Source organism: Solea solea, chromosome 15 (assembly GCF_958295425.1).
Source record: "Solea solea chromosome 15, fSolSol10.1, whole genome shotgun sequence".
NCBI classification, from domain to species: domain Eukaryota; kingdom Metazoa; phylum Chordata; class Actinopteri; order Pleuronectiformes; family Soleidae; genus Solea; species Solea solea.
Genome location: NC_081148.1, coordinates 2557591 through 2580777, shown reverse-complemented (window position 1 = coordinate 2580777; position 23187 = coordinate 2557591). Strand labels below are relative to the sequence as shown.

Below are 23187 nucleotides of genomic sequence, written 5' to 3'. Positions count from 1 at the left end.
GCCCGAGTCAACGCGTAAGTTTGAACGTACTATTCCATTGACGTAACATTTAACCGTAAGATCATAACATAGTCTATAGTTATGAATATAAGTAGGAATGAAATCTGAGTTTTTCATTTAGGTGCAATCCAACAGGAGAAAGGAGGACTTGGAAGCAGCTCAAAATGAAACATAAAAACATCATTCAAAAAGGTAAGGCATATTTTGCTAGGCTATGATTGCACCTCACTTTGATTTATTTTTTTATTTTTAATTGACTTAGGCTATTAAACGTAACGTAAATATTAATTCAGATTGCAAACATTGAGTTCTGCTCAGCCAACAGAAAGAAGGCAGAGGCCCGAAAAACGGGTGGAGGGCCACCTCCACCACCTCTGACAGGGGCTGAGGAGCTGGCTCTCAGCCAATACAGGGGTCGCCCTGTGGCTGAAGGCATCCCCGGGGGAAGCTCATCTGAGCCTGTCACCCCCCAGGACACAAGTGCCTACATCAGATGCAAGTCCTTGAGAGGCTGGTAGAAAGAAAATCCTATATCTTTTTTATATATCCTATATCTTTTATATATATATATATATATATATATATATATATATATATATATATATATATACATATATATATATATATATATATATATGTGTGTGTATGAGGAGGAGACGCTGTCTGCTGCCACAGGGAGAGAACCGGAGGGGCCCACTGAAGTGTGTCTTAATATTATGTATAGCTACTGGCACTGCTCTACCCATTCATATTCATTTACATTCTTGAGTGGAATTTGGAGTTTGACATGTACACTGAAGTGTAGATAATGGACAAACTAGCACATTCTTGTCCTTCAACAGAACATGGTTGGGCATCACCAAGAGGAGGGTTCATCAACTTCTAGAGCACAGCTTGACACAGTGAGATTTTCGGTCACTACCATGTTAAATCTGTATGTAGAACTGCAGGAATTAAATGTCGTCCATATGTTTCCGAGTTGCCGGTAAAAGAGTTGTACAGGGTGCACCTAATGAAAACCATTCAAAAAACCGAGAAAGAAATGGTGTACCTGGACCGGCAAATCAGAAAAACAGACTTGTAAATTCTATTACTTGAACGCCAGTTGAGGTGGGGGCATTGTCATGGTGAAACAGGTGAATATGTGAAATATGTTAATAGTTGGAACTATATTACAAATCCTGACTGTTGCTTTTGTACTTTTAGAGAATAAAGAAGAACCAAATCACATGTGAATTTGTCTTTTATTTTTAATCGGAAGATTCTCTCACGACGTAATGCATTTCTAATCAATACGGCTTCGATGTCGATTGGATTTCTAATGAATGGGCAATCCATGTCTAACTGCTTTCTTCGTGTGGGAGAAGACGGGTAGAAACTCTGGGTTTCTTATAGTAAACCTGCCAGCGAGCAGGTTATGTTCACAGAGTAAGTTACCGCAGTAACAGACCCAGAGTTTAAGTTACCTCTCTTTCTGGAACGGATAACTCAGAGTTTCCCTCATCTCAGGGTTAACAAACTCAGAGTTCTCACATAACCCGCTTTCTGGAATACCCCTCTGGAGTCTGAAAGGGCAAACTAAAAAAAACAAACAACAAAACAACAACTAAAACATCTGTATCTATGGAAACCTCGTCAGCTGATAAACAACTTGTTGACGACAACATCCTTTCTGGCCTGTGAAGGCCACTGTAGTTCCCAGATTAGCTTAGAAAAAGGAGTTTTTAAGTTTGTTGCAGTCTGCAGTCTCACCATTAGATGTCACTAATTCTTACACACTGGGACTTTAACGCGGTCGATTAGCACTCAAACATATTTCTGTCTTATGTTACTTGAACAAAAAAATCACAAAACATGAATTCTCACCTGAGGCTAATGCTATAGCTAACTGAGTAACTTCATAATAAAGTGCAACCAACAGCTGGAGTCAAATGACAAAAGGAAAGACTACTTTTAGCTACTTAACATAATAAAATCTACGCCAGTTTAAGTCTACGATATTTTAAGGATATGTTCGCGTCTTTGAAGTTTCTCTCCCACACCAAAGCCCATAGAGAAAATCAGTGATTTTAGCTCGCGAGGACACAGGAGCGGCTGGTCTACTGCTGCCTCGTGTGGTCACTTTGTGTCACTGAAGTTAATCTGAACAAAGAGTTTCGAAAGCCACAAAATAAGACATTTGAACTTGGATCAACAACTCCTGTGTGTGTGATGTTAAAATCACTGATTTTCTCTATGGGCTTTGGTGTGGGAGAGTGAGTGCTTCACAAACTTCAGTTTCCTGTAGGAAAAGTCTGTGTAACAGTGAGACAAAGACGTGAACTTAAGATATCATAGACCTGAGCGGATACTCAGCAGTAGGGGGCGCTCACAGCACAGTCAGTGACTCATGAAACCACACACCACCAAAAAAAACGTGTAATGTTGGTGTTTTTGTGATAATAAGTGAATTATTTCATTGTTAAAACCTGAATGTTTGTGCTGTTTCTAATCCTACGATGTGTAAAGACAATTTGTCTCTAAATTCTACGTCTCTAAGTATCTGACAGGACGTCAGCTGACCAGGAAGATGCATGTTATTGGCTGCTAGAGTCTGTCTACCCACACAGACCCGCCACCATGTATTTGAATTTTATTGTTGTTGTTGTTGTTGTTGTTGTTGTTGCCTGTTTTGCTGCGCGGGGTGCGTGAACCATTTCGTCCAATGGGAAGAAAGGGGCTGGTCTCGGTGGTGACGACGATGCTCGGGATTCGACCAATCGTGCTCCTCGCCATGTGTCCGTCTGTGTAGTCTCCGCCCTGTCAGACAAGGAACATGGGCCGTTTCTCAATATCCATACTTGTGCGTACTTGCGTACTCCCTATTCTCAAGTCCGCGAACAGCGAGTACGGTTCTCAAACCCTGAAGTGTTCTGGCTCCGCCCGTTTTACCAAGTATGCATCGGGTGGTGACTTGAGCGTACTTGGGAAAGCCATGTATCCCAGAATGCATTTTGGCGGAACAAAGCAGCAGATAATACAAATATAAACCTGAAGTAAATATTTTTCTTTGTCCCGGAACAAAGTTTTAAGATCATTTGAGGCGAGAAATGAGTGATTTAGAATTCAAACATGTGGTTTGTGTATTAAGATCTGACGTATTTTATAGTTTGTCAGAGGTGATAAGCTCCGCCTCTGCGGACGCTCGGCGCTCACTGTGCCCGGCGCAGAGCGGCGTTACCTCGGCCTGTCCTGATGACATCATGACGTCTCGGTGTGATCCATAGATTTGTTGTTGACGTGTTATTTTGTTTTTAATGGAAAAATTTTGACCTGACAGTTTGAATGTTTGTATATTATTAATGTTTTATTTATTTTAACTTTGAATGTTGGATTTATATTAAAGTCGCACGGTCATTGTATCTGTATTTAAATATAATATGTACATAAATATATATATGCATTTATTAAAAGTATTTCATATGTTCATAATGAGGCTTATGCACTTGGTGTACCCGCCATTCAAACAGTAGAACAAGGAAGTAGCTGCTGTTCCGATTGGAGAATCATACTTGTGTACTCTGTACATGGTATGTACTCCAGGCGTACTTCCCATGTACGCAAGTACATCCTTGCATACTTGAGTATTGAGAAAGGGCCACGGTCATGTGACTGACTCGCTGTCAGAGAGGAAACAGGAAACACAGTCATCTGACTGATTCAAACGACGCAGCCGTGTTTTTATTTGATAAATGTCCACTCTACTCCGCTCTACTCGACTCTACTCTGCTCTACTCGACTCTACTCCGCTCTACTCCTCTCTACTCGACTCTACTCGACTCTACTCGCCTCTACTCGTCTCTACTCGACTCTACTCCGCTCTACTCCGCTCTACTCGACTCTACTCCACTCTACTGGTCTCTACTCGACTCTACTCGACTCTACTCCGCTCTACTCCGCTCTACTCGACTCTACTCCACTCTACTGGTCTCTACTCCGCTCTACTCGACTCTACTCCACTCTACTCCGCTCTACTCGACTCTACTCGACTCTACTCCGCTCTACTCGACTCTACTCTGCTCTACTCGACTCTACTCCACTCTACTCCGCTCTACTCGACTCTACTCCGCTCTACTCCGCTCTACTCGACTCTACTCCACTCTACTCCACTCTACTCAACTCTTCTCCGCTCTACAAAGTTCAAAAAACATGTAATAACAACACTGTTTGTGGTTTTTTGCTCACGTAAACATCGCAGCAATATGTCTACGAATAAAAATGAAACAATACAATGTGTGCCACTGATTTACTGCGAAACAAAACAGAAATTCAGACTTCCGACTACAACTGGAACGCACCATAACATGACGAGGGGTGGGGCTTATGACAGATACAGCAGCCAGCCACCAGGGGGCGATCCACACAGTTCATGTTCATTTTTAATTTAAAGTTAAAAATGTTTTCTTTATTAAAGGGACAGTGTGTGAGATATGAGCATGGACTCACATTATGGAGGCTGCTGCGGTCACTGACTCCTGTCGCGGTGTAATCCGTGTCAGAGGACATCTGCAAAACAATAATATAGACATTAAAATTTATAATGATGACCATCAGGGAGGAAACCTCATCATTCATCATCCCTCATGAGATACAATGAATTTTTAATATATTAAATTATACTCAGTCTATGGTTGAGATTAAAAGACAAAGAGGATTTTCTGATGCAAGATGAAAAACACATTGAGCAGATTAAAAACAAAAAAAAAACAGCAGCAGATTATTGTTTATGCTGGTGTTTAGTCTGTGTTTTCATCTGACCCAGAATCCTCCTCACATCGTCAGCCACGTCCTGATCATAACATTCATGAGCTACATGACAGTGAAATGTCGTTAAAAATACTCATTTCAGACGCTTACAACAGGAAACTGCAGTTTGTAAACTGCTCACTCTCCCACACCAAACCTCATAGAGAAAATCAGTGATTTTAACTCGTGGGGACAGAGGAGCTGCTGGTCTACTGCTGCCTCGTGTGGTCTTTTTGTGTCACTTGCATGATGCTGAATGATGGATTTCAAAAGCCAAAATCACAAAAAAAGACATTTGAACTAAGTGATGGAGGCACCAGTGGATCAACAGCTCCTGTGTGTTGTGATGTTAAAATCATTGATTTTCTCTATGGGGTTTGGTGTGGGAGAGTGAGTGGTTTACAAACCACTGTAACAGTAACAGTGAGATAAGTGACGCAGACATCGTAGACTTAAACTGACGTAGATTTTATCAGGTGGATAAAATCAGTTTTTTCCTTGAGTTCTTGGTTCAAACCCTTAAAGCAGGTGTAGAGCTTTGATCTCTATCTCTCTCTCTCTCTCTCTCTCTCTCTCTCTCTCTCTCTGTCTCTCTCTCTCTACCTTTTCAAAAATGCCCGAGTCGTTGTTCTTCATCTTGGACTTGAAGCTGGACGAGGGTTTGTGGTTGGACAGTTCTGCAGTATCTCTGCTGATGTCACAGGACACCTGACGACTGGCCGGTCTGGAGCCCAGACTGGACAGTTCAGCCTCAGTGTCGGTCAGTCCCTGTGTAACACACACACACACACACACACAGTGTCATGTTCTACTACAAACACAGGCGAGGACACACCAGCTGGCACAGGGCGGAGCGTACCGATTCGCTGTCGGAGGCGGAGGAGAGGCGGGACTTGCCGGTGTTCTGGCGTCTGAACTGGCTGTCGGACGACTGACTGGTCAGAGTGGAGCGACGCGTCGACACGAAGCTGCTGCTCGTGGAGCGGAGGTCGCGAGGGTGAACGCAGAGCAGCACGCCGAGACACGGGATGTACTTAGCCAGAGCCACCCTGACGAGAGACAGACAGGCACAGAGAGACAGACAGGCACAGAGAGACAGGAAAGACAGACAGAGAGACAAAGAGTCAGACATGAGAGAGACAGACACAGAGAGACAGACAGGGGAGACAGACAGGAGAGAGACATGAGAGAGACAGACACAGAGAGACAGACAGGCACAGAGAGACAGGAAAGACAGACAGAGAGACAAAGAGTCAGACATGAGAGAGACAGACACAGAGAGACAGACAGGGGAGACAGACAGGAGAGAGACATGAGAGAGACAGACACAGAGAGACAGACAGGCACAGAGAGACAGGAAAGACAGACAGAGAGACAAAGAGTCAGACATGAGAGAGACAGACACAGAGAGACAGACAGGCACAGAGAGACAGGAAAGACAGACAGAGAGACAGAGAGTCAGACATGAGAGAGACAGAGAGAGAGAGACAGGCAGGAGAGAGACAGACAGGGGAGACAGACAGGAGAGAGCCATGAGAGAGACAGACACAGAGAGACAGGCAATGAGAGACAGACAGGAGAGAGACAGGCACAGAGAGACAGAGAGACAGACATGAGAGAGACAGACAGACAGACAGACAGACAGACAGACAGACAGACAGGCACAGAGAGACAGACAGGAGAGAGACAGACAAACAGACAGAGAGACAGACAGGAGAGAGAAATGAGAGAGACAGACACAGAGAGACAGGCAATGAGAGACAGACAGACAGGAGAGAGACATGAGAGAGACAGACACAGAGAGACAGGCAATGAGAGACAGACAGGAGAGAGACAGACACAGAGAGACAGACAGGAGAGACAGACAGAGAGAGACAGGAGAAACAGACAGGAGAGACAGAGAGACAGACAGACAGGAGAGAGACAGAGATTAGTGAGAGACTGTGGATGTGTTCATGGACATCGCCCCCTGGTGTTCAGGAAGACATTTTGCACTGAATGTCAACTGAGAATAAGTTCAACACAAAAATAAAAAAATCCCCAAAAATGACACACTGCAGCTTTCAAGCCGGGTTTAATTTACAATATAACATTAAACCTTTGTTCTCTAATATCAGAACTCAGACAACAGGAGGCGCTGTGGCTTAGTCGGTCAAAGCTCCTGTCTTGTAAACAGGTCTTTAGTCTGACTAAGACTAGCTCCATTTTAGTCGGACTAACGTGACACAAAGAAAACTGAATTATCGTCTTAGTCTGACTAATCTAACTTTTAAATGTGTTTCATTTTGAGCCTAAAATGTGACCATAATTATTGTGAATGCGTTTGTTTGTAACATGTAAATATCCTTCATGTAAAGACATAAAGCAGGTTTTATCTGAAATGAAAGGTAATAATAAGTGTATTTTAAGATCTTGTGATACAGACCATAAACAGTAGATTATACAGTTTACAGTGTATTGACAGATTATTGATGAGACGTATAATAATATGGATTTGATATATATTTGCATATAAAAATGTTTTTTATATCGTGATCATCGTCAAGCTTCATTTCTTCAGCTCCAGCAGCACAAACCGTTACATAAGCTGTTTTATCCCACAGCCTTTAAATCTGTCTGTCTGTGTGTGTGTCTGTGTGTGTGTGTCTGTGTGTGTGTGTGTGTGTGTGTGTGTGTGTGTCTGTGTGGGTGTGTGTGTGTGTGTGTGTGTGTGTCTGTGTGGGTGTGTGTGTGTGTGTGTGTGTGTGTGCTATATTCCCTCCAGTCCAGTTCACATTCAGGTTAATTGCGTCGCACTTACAGCACTTACAGGAGGCGGAGCTTCCTGACTGGATTGATGTTATTCTTCAAACTTACTGACACTTGAACGTTTTCAGAGGGAAATAACAAATGAAGTGGTTTTGGTCCATGATGAAATCAAAACAGAAACTTTTATGACAATGTTGCCAACAGAGGTGAACAAACAACCTCAATAACAATGTGTTTCTATTTATTTAGGCTGCAGTTTTTAGCTTTTAAAGAATAAATGAAATGAATGAAACAAACTTTTGTAAAAATAAAAATAAAAAATGGTCTTCCAGTTTATTTAAGCACCAAGTGGGCATGAGAGGAACTGCAGCTAGACAAAAAAACGCAATAATTGGGAGTTCCACCGAATTTCCTGAAACTTGGTGGGAAGACGTTATAGAACAAGACGAACTTAAAAGTCGTCCGTAACCGTGGCGTCAACTCAACAGGAAGTCGGCCATTTGGAATCTTGGCGTTTTCAGCCTCCGTAAATGAGCGAGACACATCACAGGTGAAAAGATTCCAAAGTGAGGTCAGGGGACGCTTGTTTTAGTCTCGTGATTGAGAGTTGTACCTGTACTTCGGGTGTGTGATGGCGTAGATGATGGGGTTGTGAATGGCTGAGGCTTTGGCGATGACAGCAGGAACAGAGTTCATGTACGGCGTCAACATGTCAGCGTAGCTGCGTCAGGGAAAAAAGAGAAGAGGAAGAAAAAACGTGCTTAGAAAACGGAATCAACTCAAATATTTCTGGACAGACAGATGAGAGGGTTTTACCCGGCGAAGGCCGTGAGGGCGACGGTGGAATACGGCGACCAGGAGAAGACGTAGAGCAGGATGACGATCAGGGCGATCTTCGCCATCTTCCACTCGTTCTGCACACGGTGATAACTCTTCACAGAGTCACGACTGCTGCTGTGACTGTGCATGCTGCCGCTGATCTTCCCCACGGCCCTGTCAGCACACACACACACACACACACACACACACACAGGTTTGTCAACCTATTCTTCTGAGGACACCATGTTGAGTTCCATTGAACGAAGCCTTAACCATGACCAGTTCATGACTAACAATAAACACAATTCAAATCTTAGTCCTCAGAAATGAGGTTCTGCCTCATTAGGACCAGGTTTTGGTCTCCATGAGGACTACTGGTCCTGACTTGACAGAGAAAGACCTAAAGAACACACACAGAATCTGGTTTCCAAGACTTCAGAGGACATTACATTGACTTACATTCACTTCCTGGAGACTTAATCTAACCTTAACTAGTACTGACCTATTACTAACCTTAACCTAACCCTACAACATGTTTTCACCTTAAAATGTCATCATTTCAGTCATAGGGACTTAATTTTTGTCCCCATATGAAGACAAGTCTCCATAATGTGACTATGAACAGATGTAGGTCCTCACAACATGACAAATACCAGAACACACACACACACACACACACACACACACACAGACTGACTGGTTGGTGGTGCGGATGGCACGGAAGATGAAGAAGTAGCAGTAGATGATGATGAAGAGCGGCAGGAAGAAGACGAAGATGAAGAGCAACATGGTGTACGCTCGCACCGACGGCGTGAACGTCATGTAGTCCCACGAACAGGAAGTCAGCAGACCCTCGGGGACGTAAGCACCTGACGGACGAAGAACGACACAACAGTGAGTGTGTTCACTTAAAGGGACAGTTCAGAGTTTGTTTGACACTTAATGGCTGTCAGTGACAAATAAACAAATAAAACTGAAGTTTATAAACCACTCACTCTCCCACACCAAACCCCATAGAGAAAATCAGTGATTTAAGCTTACGGGGACACAGGAGCTGCTGGTCTACTGCTGCCTCGTGTGGTCACTTTGTGTCACTGAGGTAAATCTGAACAAAGGATTTTTAATGCTGAAGAGACAAAATAAGACATTTGAACATTTGAACTCACTCAGTGGAGTGATGCTGTCTCAGTGGAGACAGCACTCCCACACACACTGTGTGTGATGTTAAAATCACTGATTTTCTCTGTGGGCTTTGGTGTGGGAGAGTGAGTGGTTTACAAACTTCAGTTTCCTGTTGGAAAAGTCTGTCACCAACTCATACACACGTAAATATGTTTTAACTATAACTTTAAATGGATTACACAGTGTGTGTGTGTGTGTGTGTGTCCTCACTCCAGCCAAAGAACGGCGGCAGACTCCAGCCCAGCGAGTACAGCCAGGCCGCCACGAGGACGAGAAACGCCCGCTTCTTTGACAGCACGCCGATGGAGGTCAAAGGTCGCGTGATGACAAAGTAGCGGTCGATGGCGATCACCGTCAGCGTGATCATGGAGCAGATCCCAAAGAGGGCGCCACAGAACGCGTATATCTCGCAGCCTGCAGACACAGATCCTTCATCGTACGTGCACCATAACCTCGCCATGGGCTTTTATTCTGAGGTGATGTCATGAGTGATGTCATCACCTTTCTCTCCAAAGATCCACCTCTTGTGCATACTGGTGGTGAAGAAGACTGGCGTCTGTGTGCAGCACATGAGCAGGTCTGTGATCGCCAGGTTAATGATGAACATGTTAGCCGGGGTTCTCAGACTACGACTCCTGCAACACACACACACACACACATAATATACATAATACACACACGCACACACACATAATACACATAATACACACACACATAATACACATAATACACATAATACACACACACATACACACACACATAATACACATAATACACACAGATACACACACACACACACGCACACACACATAATACACATAATACACACACACATACACACACACGGACACACACATAATACACATAATACACACACATAATAAACATAATACAAACACACATAATACACATAATACACACACATAATAAACATAATACAAACACACATAATACACATAATACACACACACACGCACACACACACACACACATAATACACATAATTCACACACACGCATAATACACACACATGCACACACACACACACACACATAATGCCCATAAGACACACACACATACACACATACACACAATACACACACACACAAAATAAACTCACACACAGACACATAATACACACACACACACATAATACACATAATATACACACACAATACACATAATATACACAAACACACACATAATACACACACACACATAATACACATAATACACACACACATAATACACATAATACACACACAATACACATAATATACACAAACACACACACACACACACATAATACACATAATACACACACACACATAATACACACACACATAATACACATAATACACACACAATACACATAATATACACAAACACACACACACACACACATAATACACATAATACACACACAATACACATAATATACACAAACACACACATAATACACACACACACATAATACACATAATACACACACACACATAATGCACATAATACACACACACATAATACACATAATACACACACATAATGCACACACACACACACATAATAAACTCACACACAGACACATAATACACACACACACGCAAATACACATAATATATACACACACAATACACATAATATACACAAACACACACATAATACACACACACACATAATGCACATAATACACACACACATAATACACATAATACACACACATAATGCACACACACACACACATAATAAACTCACACACAGACACATAATACACACACACACGCAAATACACATAATATATACACACACAATACACATAATATACACAAACACACACATAATACACACACACACACATAATGCACATAATACACACACACACATAATACACATAATACACACACACAATACACATAATATACACAAACACACACATAATACACACACACACACACACATAATACACATAATACACACACACACATAATACACATAATACACACACACAATACACATAATACACACACGCACACGCACACAGTCATGTGCATGAAAAAGTGTCTGTGATGGAAAGTGTTGTACGTGCAGTGATCGACTCGTCAGGTCTGTTCCACAGAACACGGAAAAATCACTTAGTGCCGCTCTAGTTCTAAAATAAGCCGGTGATCAATAGAAACGTCCTCGTGGTCTGATTTTAGTGAAGGGTCAATAAAATCTGCTCCATTAAAGGCTCAGATTGATTCATGGTCTAAAAGCTTTTTAAGCTGAAAGTTTTAAATAAAGAGGTTTTTCCTGAAGATTAAAGACAAACTGTCCATCACGTCACTCGTCAAGGGTCAGAGGTCAGGTTTTCCATAAACACAGAATTTTTCATCCACACGAAAGCGCTGTAGTACGAATTCCAGGCCTTTGGTGGATAACAAAGTCCACACGATAAAAAGCTTTGGCTCTGTCCACATGGAAAAGTCACGAAGTATAAACAATCGTTTTCTTTGTCATTCCGATTTCATCCACACTAAACCTCCCAAAGCAACAGTAGTAAATATGCCAGGCCTGTAGGAGGCGCTAGTTAAGGAGCATGCATATAAAGCTTGCATCAATATCTAGCTATGCTAATATCTTATAAAGTGGTAGAGCTATGACCTCATCAACCCCCCAAGTAGGGTTTTTGTTGTCTACACAAAAATAGCGTTTTTGGGTTCAATAAAAAGTCCACACGAAAAAAAACTGAGTAAAAATAATCTTTTTCTTTGTTATTTTAAAAAAGTTTCCCAAGTTTATGCAGAAACGGTATGTAGCATTTTCCAAAAGTAGCGTTTTTTTACGAAAACGAAAACATCGGGTTCATGTGGACACATGAAAAAAAAACTTTAGCAGATTTTCTGAAAATCTTTCTTTGTCTCAAACCTTTTTCTTTGTTGTTTTGAAAACATGTTTTGACTTTGTCCAAACAAAAGCTCTCACAACAGCGCTGTAGTACACCTGCCAGGCCTGCGCGGGGCGCTGTAGACGAAGAGGACGTCCTACCTGCTGAAGGCGTAGATGACGAGGAAGTTACCGATCATGCCGGTGATGCCGATGACGAGGATGACGGATCCGATGGTGTAGTGGGCGTGGTCGGGGACGTCCACAGTGGGGAAGGGGTGCGGGGCTTTGGTCGCCATCGCCACCTGGAGGGCAAAACACCTCGTTACATGTGGACTATACGTCACTAGAGAGTTAAGAGGAGATTTTTATACGACATTACGTTGAGTTTCACCTCACTGTCGTCTTCTTCTGAGGAGGCGGAGCAAAGAGGCCAATCTGTGCTCACAGCCCCCTCTGCTGGACAAGTTGTTGATTACTTTTGAATATCTGGCATTTGAACATGAACAGGTTTAGAGTTCGACTGCACTGTGTTGTCCCGTTAAATAAAAAGCACAGAATTCATATTTATTATGACTGAATAATATTTTTTGTGCAATTTGCAGCTGAAGTTGTATGAAAATCTCTTTTATAACCAAAACCATTGCTATGGAAACTGAAATAATTCTAAATGAATTCCACAGAATAATGATCTGCTTTAAAACATGAACGTGAACGTCCATATTAAAACTCCTTATTACATGTAATACTGTATATAATCTGTAATATTTTATATTAATATAAGAGGTTATTATTATTCCCCACACTGAGACGCCGTCACGTCCACATACGTCTCTAATCACAGGCCCATCGGCCGAATGTCTCCACGAGTCCGTCGCTGTCTGTAATTAACCTCGTCTCCGTCGCGTGTCTCACATCGCTGCGTCCCCGTTTTTACCGTTGCCACGCCAACGGCATAAATTATCGTCCTTGGAGATAATGAGGCCGCGTGTCTCATCAGAGACTGTGAGGACATTGCTGCACTGACCTGAGGACCAGAGTTTTGATAAATCAACCAGTTTTTATCTTTGTTTGTTTATTTATTGATGTTTACACTTGTTAAGTGGACCCGTCCTGTTTGAGACGCAGTTCTGAAACTTCTTTATTTTACTATTTTCAGTACATACTGCAGTTCACCGCATGTCAATAATCTGTTTAGACTTTTTGTCAAATTCATGACAAACATGAGCTGCACCAGTGGTGGACTGGGACAATAATTCAGGCCAGGAATTTGATGCCATTCCAGGCCACCCTTCTCATGCAGACCACCATACCTCTAGGTGTCTGTGAACACAGCCTATAAAGTTTATAGTCGTACTGTATAGAGCTTGTATATATTATAATGATAGTCAAACTATCATGCATGGTGCAGAATTACAATAAAGAAAACTGCCACAAAGCTGCAGCCTAATAGATTAAGAGTAAACAAAAAAGCTAGCTGTATTTAATTATGATTTATTATTTCAGCATGTATAAACTATCCTGTAGTGGCTCAAAATCATATTTTTCATTCATCTCTAGGTATTAATGATTGATTGTCAGGCCGTGTGCCTGTGTGTGTGTGTGTGTGTGTGTGTGTGTTTGGAGGGGGCTGGGGCGGCGCCCCCATGAGACACACACAGTCTGCGGTGGTAACGGTGATTGAACGATAAACACAATGAAAGCTATAGTGTTTTTGACTGACCTTCCCTCCTGGTCAACATGTCACATTTCTTCTGTCCCTCTCTCTCTCTGCTCCACCTTTTCTTCTGTCGATAACTGAATTATCGTCTTAGCCATTGTCTTATCTGACTTTTAACATGAAGTGGGTCAAAGCACTTGGAAACAGGAGATCCTAGGTTCAAATCCCAGCAGTTCCATTGAAATATTTCCTTATTCCTTCAGGTGCACCCTTCTTAAATCCACAACTCCTTATATGGACGTCCCTGGGTGTTCTTTCATGAATGTGATGTTGAGTCAAAGTTATCATTCACTTTGTATTGTACATTTAAAAAAAAAAAAAAAAACAAGAGTGATAATTGTTCAAAAGTAAGAAAATAAACAGTTTTTCTTTTATTTTTGTTCATAAAAACAAGCGAAGCAAACTTTGAACTGTGATGTATTTCAAATTTTTACAACTTCTTAGTACTTCTTTGCTCAGGTGTGTTTATAAAATTGAATGAAAAAGTCTGTGAAGAGAGCATGTGTGTGATATGAGGGTGGAGACAGCATGAGGTGCACCTGTCTTGTAAACAGGAGATCCTACGTTTAAATCCCAGCAGTGCCTCACAGAAATCACTTTAATGTCTGAATTAAGGAGCTCTATCTAATCCATGCACTTTATATATACCTGTTTCATATATATATATATATATATATATATATATATATATATATATATATATATATATATATATATATATATATATGTTCTGTCTCTGGTTCCTTCCAGACACACACATATATATATATGTGTGTGTCTGGAAGGAACCTTGTATAAGGTCAGGTTCACTGTGTATTTGAATCTCCTCCTTCTTTTTATTTGATGCCTCGTTAATCTGATTATATTCAGTGACATCAATGCTCCGTCTCTGCAAAGTTCACTGCACTGACCTTTAATAAAGGAGGGGCTCATTTTCTTTAAATGCCTGTTTGTTTTGAGGCGAAAGAATTGACGTAACTTTTCACTTTAAAATCAAATCAATGCTTTAATATAATACATGTCATTAGATCTGTAAATACATCAATAATTACACTGTGGGGAAAATCCAGCCATTATCAGTTGAGTCATGAGCCAAATAAAACCTCTTACCCATGATTCAATGCTGCCGCTGCATAGCTAATATGAATATTTAACAGAACATTTAACACACGAATCAGCTGGTAGCAGCTCAATGTTGCATTAATCACAGACATCACAGACATCACAGACATCACACAGACATCACAGAGACATCAGAGACATCACTGAGACATCACAGTGATATCAGAGACATCACAGTGATATCAGAGACATCACAGAGACATCATATCAGAGACATCACAGAGACATCATAGAGACATCACATCAGAGACATATTACAGAGACATCAGATCACAGACACATCACAGAGACATCACATCAGAGACATCACAGAGACATCACAGACATCTCAGACACATCTCAGATACATCAGAGACACATCAGAGAGACTTCACAGCAATGTATCATTAGCCAACGAGAGTCTTTGTTAAGCTATTTGTATAAAAATAAAAATGAAGATACGATGTTTTGGCCTGAAAATGTTTCGATTATTTTCTGGATAGTTTGTCAGAAAATGTAGAAAAATGTTGATCAGTGTTTGTCAAAGCTGGAATTGATTCAGTCTGAATGGTTTGTTTTACGCAACAAAGAAACCAGGAAATATTCATATTTAAGAAGCTGAAAGTTTCCATTTGGCTCCAGGTCAAACTCTACTTAATATTGAAAAAAGGTTGATGGTTACATCTGTTACCAGGTGAGTGGTTTTTACCATCATCATCGCACTGTTGGACAAATACAGTGATTTCACAGTGAGGAGAGAAGATGAGCAGTGATAATAGTCTGTGGAAACTTTAATTACACACACACACAGCTGTCATTACAGTGAGAGAAATCTGGGTCAGTCACGCGGTGAAAAGGTACATACTGTAATTATGTTACATAATTAAAGTAGTAATGGATTCCTGCCAGCACTGATCCACTTTACAGAGAATTTCTTTTTTCTCTTCCACACATTCTGTCAACAATGCTGCGTTCACTGCACGTTAACGTGTCTCTGAAGGACAAGCAGCTTCAGTCAAAACATTTTTTAAAAAGAGACAAACAGTGTGTTCCAGTTGTAGTCGGAAGAGACACCACAGAGACATCACAGAAACATCACAGAGACATCACAGAGACATCGCAGAGACATCTCAGAGACCTCAGAGACACTTCACAGAGACATCACAGAGACATAACAGAGACATCACAGAAACATCACAGAGACATCACAGAGACATCGCAGAGACATCTCAGAGACCTCAGAGACACTTCACATAGACATCACAGAGACATCACAGAGACACTTCACATAGACATCACAGCGACATCACAGAAACATCACAGAGACATAACAAAGACACTTCACAGAGACATCAGAGGGACATAAGAGGGACATCACAGAGACCTCAGAGGGACATCACAGAGACATCCAAGAGACATTACATTACATTACATGTCATTTAGCAGACGCTTTTATCCAAAGCGAATAAGAGCTAGAAGTAAGTAAGATGTCGCATAAGTGCGATGTCTGATCAAGTTGGGTTTTTTTTTGTTTAGTTTTTTTTTTGTCGTCGTCTTAGTCGAGGTAGTACGGAGCCCCTAAAGCAGACCTGGGCCAAATACGGCCCGCGGGATGATTCTGACCGGCCCGCGAAAGATTACATGATAATTGAAAATATAACATATTTTCAATTATCTTATGGGTGGACTAAAACCGCATTGCTTTTATTTTGAAGCCCATTTATTCTCACAGTGCACGCAATCGTGCACGTCAACTGTGCACGTGAAGTGCATGTGATTGACAACCTGTCTACCTTCCTTGTCACCCCTGAAAAATGCGAAAATGTCGGCTCATGCCAAAAAGAGGAAAGTGGATGCCGAAAGCAGAACTTTCAAACAACAGTAAGCCATTCTCGGAGGGGGAGTTTGTGAAAGAGTGCATGGTCGAGTCTGCAGCACTGCTATGCCCAGAGAAAAAAAGAAGCGTTTGAAAACATCCCGCTGTCCCGCCGCACCGTGACGAGAAAGGTGGAGGACATCGCAGAGAATCTGGAGTTTCAGCTGCAAAGTGGGAAGCTTCGACTTTTTTTCCTTTGGCTTTGGATGAGAGCTGTGACGTCCGTGACACAGCCCAGCTGCTCATATTCGTTATAACGCGCAACTTCACGGAGGACCAGGCAGCAATGCGGCCAATGAAAGGAACCACAACGGGGAGTGATCTGTTCACCGAGGTAAACGCATGCATGGACAAACTGGGACTCGAACGGGACAGACTGGCAGGTGTCACTACGGATGGATGTCAGAATTTGACAGCGAAAAATGTTGGGCTTTTGAAAAGAATGCAAATAAACTGAGTGAACTCAACTCAGAGCAGAAATTGGTGTTTATACATTGTATTATTCATCAGCAAGCATTGTGCAAGTCAGCGCTAAAACTTAGCCATGTGGTTGATGTTGTTACTACAACAGTTTATTTCATCTGAGTATTTTGGCTACAAAGATGATGTGATGTCTTTAGAAAGCTAAGAAAATCCTTGTTTCAATAGTATATGAAACTCAAAATGTCCTTTGTTATTAATGTGACTGAAAATGAGTCATCATTTTGGAAATTCTATTTGAATAAATGATATTTTTGAAAGCTAACCTCACCTTTTAATTGCCAAATAATAACATACCCTCTTACCAGCGGTCAAAACAATGCAATTTACTGCTTTTTATAAAGAAAAAAAATGTATATTATGCATAATTGAGTTCGGCATTTCGGCCCGGCCCTCCAAAATATTTTCCCCCCCTGGGAAAAATAATTGCCCACCCCTGCCCTAAAGGGACATTGAAAAAAAAAAACACTAAACGTTTCAGTGGAAAGTATCTTGTGCGCACTTTGCGCAATTAGTCATTTAGAATTCAAAAATGTGGTTTGTGTATTAAGATATGATGTATTTATAGTTTGGCAGCGATGGTATCAGAGGTGATCACGCGCGCATGCACAAGATACTTTCTGGTGCGTATGAGAAAGTATCTTGTGCGCACCAGAAACTTTTAGTTTGTCTTTTTTTTTTATGTCCCTTTAGGGGCTCCGTAAGGTAGAGTCGGAAGAATTGTGTTTTTAGACCGGCGGCAGAAGATGTGGAGGCTTTCCGCTGTGTGTTGGTGTTTCAATGGGGAGTTGGTTCCACCATTTGGACATCAGATACACATCACAGAGACATCACAGAGACATCACATATACATTAGCCACATCACAGAGAGATCATATCAGACACACGTCACAGAGACATCAAAGATAAATGTAAATTTCCCTACTGTCGGACTAATAAAACAGAGACAACACAGAGACATCAGAGACATCACTGAGACGTCAAAGAGAAATCAAAGATACATCTCTGAGACATAAGAGACATCACAGACATCACAGAGACATCACAGAGACTTCACAGCAGCGACATCACAGAGACTTTATAGAGACATAACAGAGACATCAGAGTGTGTGGATGGAAAGTTGATGTGAGGACAAAACCAACATCGACGCTGGTTTTGGTTCAATAACATCATTGACAGATGTCCTGGATATAGACACACGTCAATATGTGTTTATTCAACAACACGCAGCAGCAAATACAACGACAAAGACAAACAAAGACAAACAAAAGCATACGCACAAAGAGCAGGATGCTGAGGAGGAACTGGCCACATGATCATGGTCACATGAGCAGAGTAAGCTTCACTTTTATATTCCATCTCAGTCACGATTCTTACAACGTCTTCATCAGCGATGGAAAATGAGACACTGAGACCCTGAGACCCTGAGACCTCGAGACACTGAGACCCTGAGACCCTAAGACACTGAGATCCTGAGACACTGAGACACTGAGACCCTGAGACACTGAGACACTGAGACCCTGAGACACTGAGACACTGACAATAAAGCCTCAGAGCAAAGACACATTGATGCTTTTCATTCTTGTGTCTCCTGGAGACAAACTGATCATTTATGTCTTTAACACATCCATCTCTCTCTCTCGCTCTCTTTTCCCCTCAGTCTGCCAGTGTCTCTCTGTCCTCAACTCCATAATAACACAAATGCAGCTTTTATTCATTTAATTTCAATTTAGCCTGAGCTGGAGGTTTACACATGCAAATCTGCGATATATATATATACATATATATATATCATATATGTATATATACACATATGATGAAATGAAGAAGATTCATTGATAGCAATAATTATATTTTAGCTTTAAAATATGACATTTTGGTTCAATAGCTTCTACATGCGAGTGTATTAACCATATATATGATGAGAAGATTTAATGTGAAGCAGAGGCGTTAAGGTAATAATGATTTATTTTTGTGAGGTTGTTTTTTTTTATCATTTTAAATTATTTATTGTTTCATATCAAAACAAACACTTTTATTTTGTTATGTTATTATTTCTATGTCCGTGAGATCATGTGACCTCCTGCAGAAAGACCCTTGTTCCATTTTTTTAGCATAATGACCTTTTAAGTTACAACATTTGCTACATAAAAAACCAGCAGCTGTCACATGTCACTGATTTAAAAGCAAACAAACATCGTTTGTTTTTGCTTAATTATTTACTCACTCACTTGTTTGCTCACCGGTAGCACCGTACGTGATCCAACATTAAAAATGATATGTAATTATTTCCACTCCACATGGATTTATTTATTTCATCAATAAAACCTCATCAAACCTCAACATCAAACCTGATTATTTCAAAAATAATACATTTCAATACATTTTTTTAGCATTTTTTAGCATTATGTTTAAAGTTTGGAGGCTTTTTTTCATTTTACTTTATTATTTTATGTGTGTAGTGTCTTTTACTCACTCACAGCACCTTAAGTGCCAAAACTGTCCCATTTGAATAAACATCAATTAAATTACATTTATTTTTTCACTTTAAACAAATTAATATTTTAATCAACAACATCAGCCTGATCATAGAAAGTTAATTAATTGTCACATTGTTTAGTAAAGGCCTCCACTGACCATTAATTAATACAATATCACCACCTGCAGGATTATCATAGAAATTACATTTACGCTAAAATGAGGAAAATAGGTCAAATTGAAGATGTAGATTAAAAAATTTAAATTTGTATGAAAAATGTATGAAAGTGTAATTCAAGTTGATTTTTTCGAATGACACAGGGATGAAAAGAGAGATTATAATCTGTTTTAATGGTGACACTTTGTGTACATAAGGTGACGGACGTGACTATTTGCTCGACATGTCAAAGGACGGAACATCCCACAATATTTATGAGAGCCTTAGGTAAACTTCACGCCCATGATCATGAACACAGACACAATTATCAATAAATAAGTACAACAATAAGTCATAAAAGACCCTAGGGTTCAAAAAAAGAGAAAATATCCAGTAGTTCTTCATAAACGTATTAAATTAAAATCATCTTTAAGTCAAACCTTGGCAGCAAAGAGGCAGCAGCAGCAGCAGGAGACAACACTGTATTATTATATGTTCTTTGTACCTAATAAAGTGGGTGCATGTTACCTTTAAATCATTTATCAAGAATAATTAAAGCCCTCACTACACGGAACCTCAATGTAAAATAAAGTTACATTAATTTTGATTCCGTCACTCATGGCAGTAAATCATTTATAAAACGTAAAATACAACTTTTCCTTAATAAATATGCATTATTCTTTAATTCGGCCTGTACGCTCGGTTACAATTGCTTTAATCAAATAACTTAAATGGAAGTTTTTCTTTGAGGGGTACATACGGTGAAACATCAGTTTCGCAAGAATAGACATAGATGATCATGATATAATTTCCCAGGTTGTGAGTTCAATTTATGCCAAATGAGAGAAACACATGTGAGGTTCTCTTGTGTGTTAAACCTCGTTCTTTGAGACAAATCCATTGTTAAAAAACGCGTCAGCGCGGTTTTCAATGATGTTCTGTGACAGACCTGAATGTGAGTGGACAGTTGTACTCACCGTCGGAGTGGCAGAGGCGGACACTTGCAGCTCCATCCGCCGGTGAGCCTCCACCTCTGAGCCGTTGCCGCTCGGCGCGTTTGCCGCTAACAGCGCCAGAGTCTCCATGCTGCGCGCCGCACCGCGTCCGCTGCTCTGCCGCGTGGACCTGAAACAGCTGCTGTAACAGCGCAGCGCGCGCTTCCCGCCGTCCGCGCTCCTCGCTCCTCCCCCTCCTCCTCGCGTGCGCCTACAAGAGAGGAGCGAGCGATAGGCTGATTGACAGGCGTGCGTGCAACACGTGGGTAAGAAACAACAAACAAGAACATGTTTGTAACAAAGAAGATGAAGAAAGTTTTCTGTCACTGCTCTGTGTTTACGTCACAAGTCGGAACTGGGAGCGAAGTCACGTCCGAGTTTATCGCGTTTCTGTTAAGAAATGGTGGAATAAAGTATCTCAAGCGAGCCATTGTTAGCAATATCAGTCGATAACAACACTCTACACAGTTTTTACGCACAAAAACAGTGTATTTGTAACACGTTTATGAATAAAATAAAGAACAGTGCTCACTTCACGACTTATTTTCTGTGAAATAAATACGACAGAAGTTTGGGCGAAAGGCGGCCATCTTGGGATTCTGTCGGGGTTTGGTGAAGTTGCTCCAAATTTTGCGAGTCCGAAAATCGACTTCTGACTTTAATGCCTCTTAAAGCTGTAGTACGTAACTTTTAAACAAACAAAAGTCTGCCACAAGCGTTAATAATTAATCGTAAACATGTTTTTATTAATAATTACATTTACTCTTTGTGAGTTGTTACAACTTTTCAAAATCACATATATTTTGTTTATGAAATAAATCGGACATGTTTTGTAGGGAATTTAAAATTTGCTTCAACATTCCTAAAGCTGTAGTACGTAACTTTTAAACATACACAAATGTCTGTTACGTTCAAACCATTGTCACATAATTTAGTTCACACAGATGAAGTCTCCGTGTGTGTCGGTAAAATAGCAGCGCTTAGATCTCGTGTCGCCCTGCGACATTCCCACGCTGCACACAGGAAGTGATGGCGGCAACAATAGCGACATCGAACTCGTGAAGTGAGACTGAAAACGCAAAGAAACAAAACCACGAAAAGTTTCAGAAGTGAATTCTACTGCGAAAAAACAAAAAAAATCCCTTGTTTCCACCCACCCCTGCTCTGCTGTCGTATGCACACAAACGCTCCCTCATTCAGGTTTGATAGTTTTTCAGATGAAGGATTCAGAAAACAAACAATCAGAATCAGAATCAGAATCACCTTTATTGTCATTATACAGTGAACAACGAGATTAAAGGACAGATCTAGTGCAAGTGAAGAGATAAGAGTAGAAGAAGAAACAAGAAAACAGTGCACCAACACCTTCGACAAAATTAGAAGGATATGTAGTTAAAAAAGTATTCAAAGTATTTACAGTGGGAGCCAGTAAGGGAAATATGCAGTATATGATACAGTACATTGTTCATTATACAACAGAGTGGATGTATGTGGGGTGTGTATATTGCACAGATAAGAAGTGTAAGAATATTGCACTAACAGATTGGAAGAGTTACTTAGTGTTAAGCACTCTTATTGCACTTGGGTAAAAGGTGTTTGCAAACCTAGAGGTGCGGGCCTGGATGGACCTGTACCTCTTTCCTGAGGGCAACAGTGAGAACAGGCTGTGCCCAGGGTGTGAGTTGTCACAGGTGATGCTGGTGGCTCTACGCAAAACACCTGGTGTCGTAGATGTCTGACAGAGAGGACAGCTGCACTCCTATGGTGCCCTGTGCTGACTTTCTGACTCTTTCCAGAGCCTTCTTGTCAGCCTGAGAGCTGCTCCAGAACCTTTTCAAGATGTTGTGGGTGAGGATGCTCTCCACAGAGCACCTGTAGAAGGACAGCAGCAGGTCCCGGGACACGTTGACCCTTCTCAGTGACCTCAAAAAGTACAGCCGCTGCTGTGCCTTTTTCACAAGGGCATTGGTGTTAGTCCCC

General features: G+C 41.0%; 1 protein-coding gene across 1 annotated transcript; it reads right to left on the bottom strand.

The window, feature by feature from the left end:
• Positions 1 to 1466: 1466 nt before the first annotated feature.
• LOC131473531 (melanopsin-A-like) lies at positions 1467 to 21324 on the bottom strand. The gene is made up of 11 exons (XM_058650778.1): positions 21190 to 21324; positions 12562 to 12704; positions 10036 to 10169; positions 9745 to 9948; positions 9050 to 9221; positions 8350 to 8526; positions 8147 to 8254; positions 5645 to 5834; positions 5389 to 5553; positions 4486 to 4545; positions 1467 to 2799 (listed from the first exon to the last, which is right to left on the bottom strand). Exons 1-11 carry the CDS (start codon positions 21295 to 21297, stop codon positions 2587 to 2589), a joined length of 1674 nt encoding a protein of 557 aa, XP_058506761.1. The 5' UTR covers positions 21298 to 21324; the 3' UTR covers positions 1467 to 2586.
• Between the last annotated feature and the right edge of the window lie 1863 nt (positions 21325 to 23187).

What these genes read in the sequence shown, in the direction of transcription:
- LOC131473531 (XM_058650778.1), bottom strand. Translation starts at nt 21,297, where the DNA reads ATGGAGACTCTGGCGCTGTTAGCGGCAAACGCGCCGAGCGGCAACGGC. An exon ending in GTCATCTACGCCTTCAGCAG is followed by an intron (nt 10,170 to 12,561) that starts GTAGGACGTCCT and finishes TGTGTGTTGCAG; the next exon opens with GAGTCGTAGTCTGAGAACCC. An exon ending in GTGGATCTTTGGAGAGAAAG is followed by an intron (nt 9,949 to 10,035) that starts GTGATGACATCA and finishes CTGTGTCTGCAG; the next exon opens with GCTGCGAGATATACGCGTTC.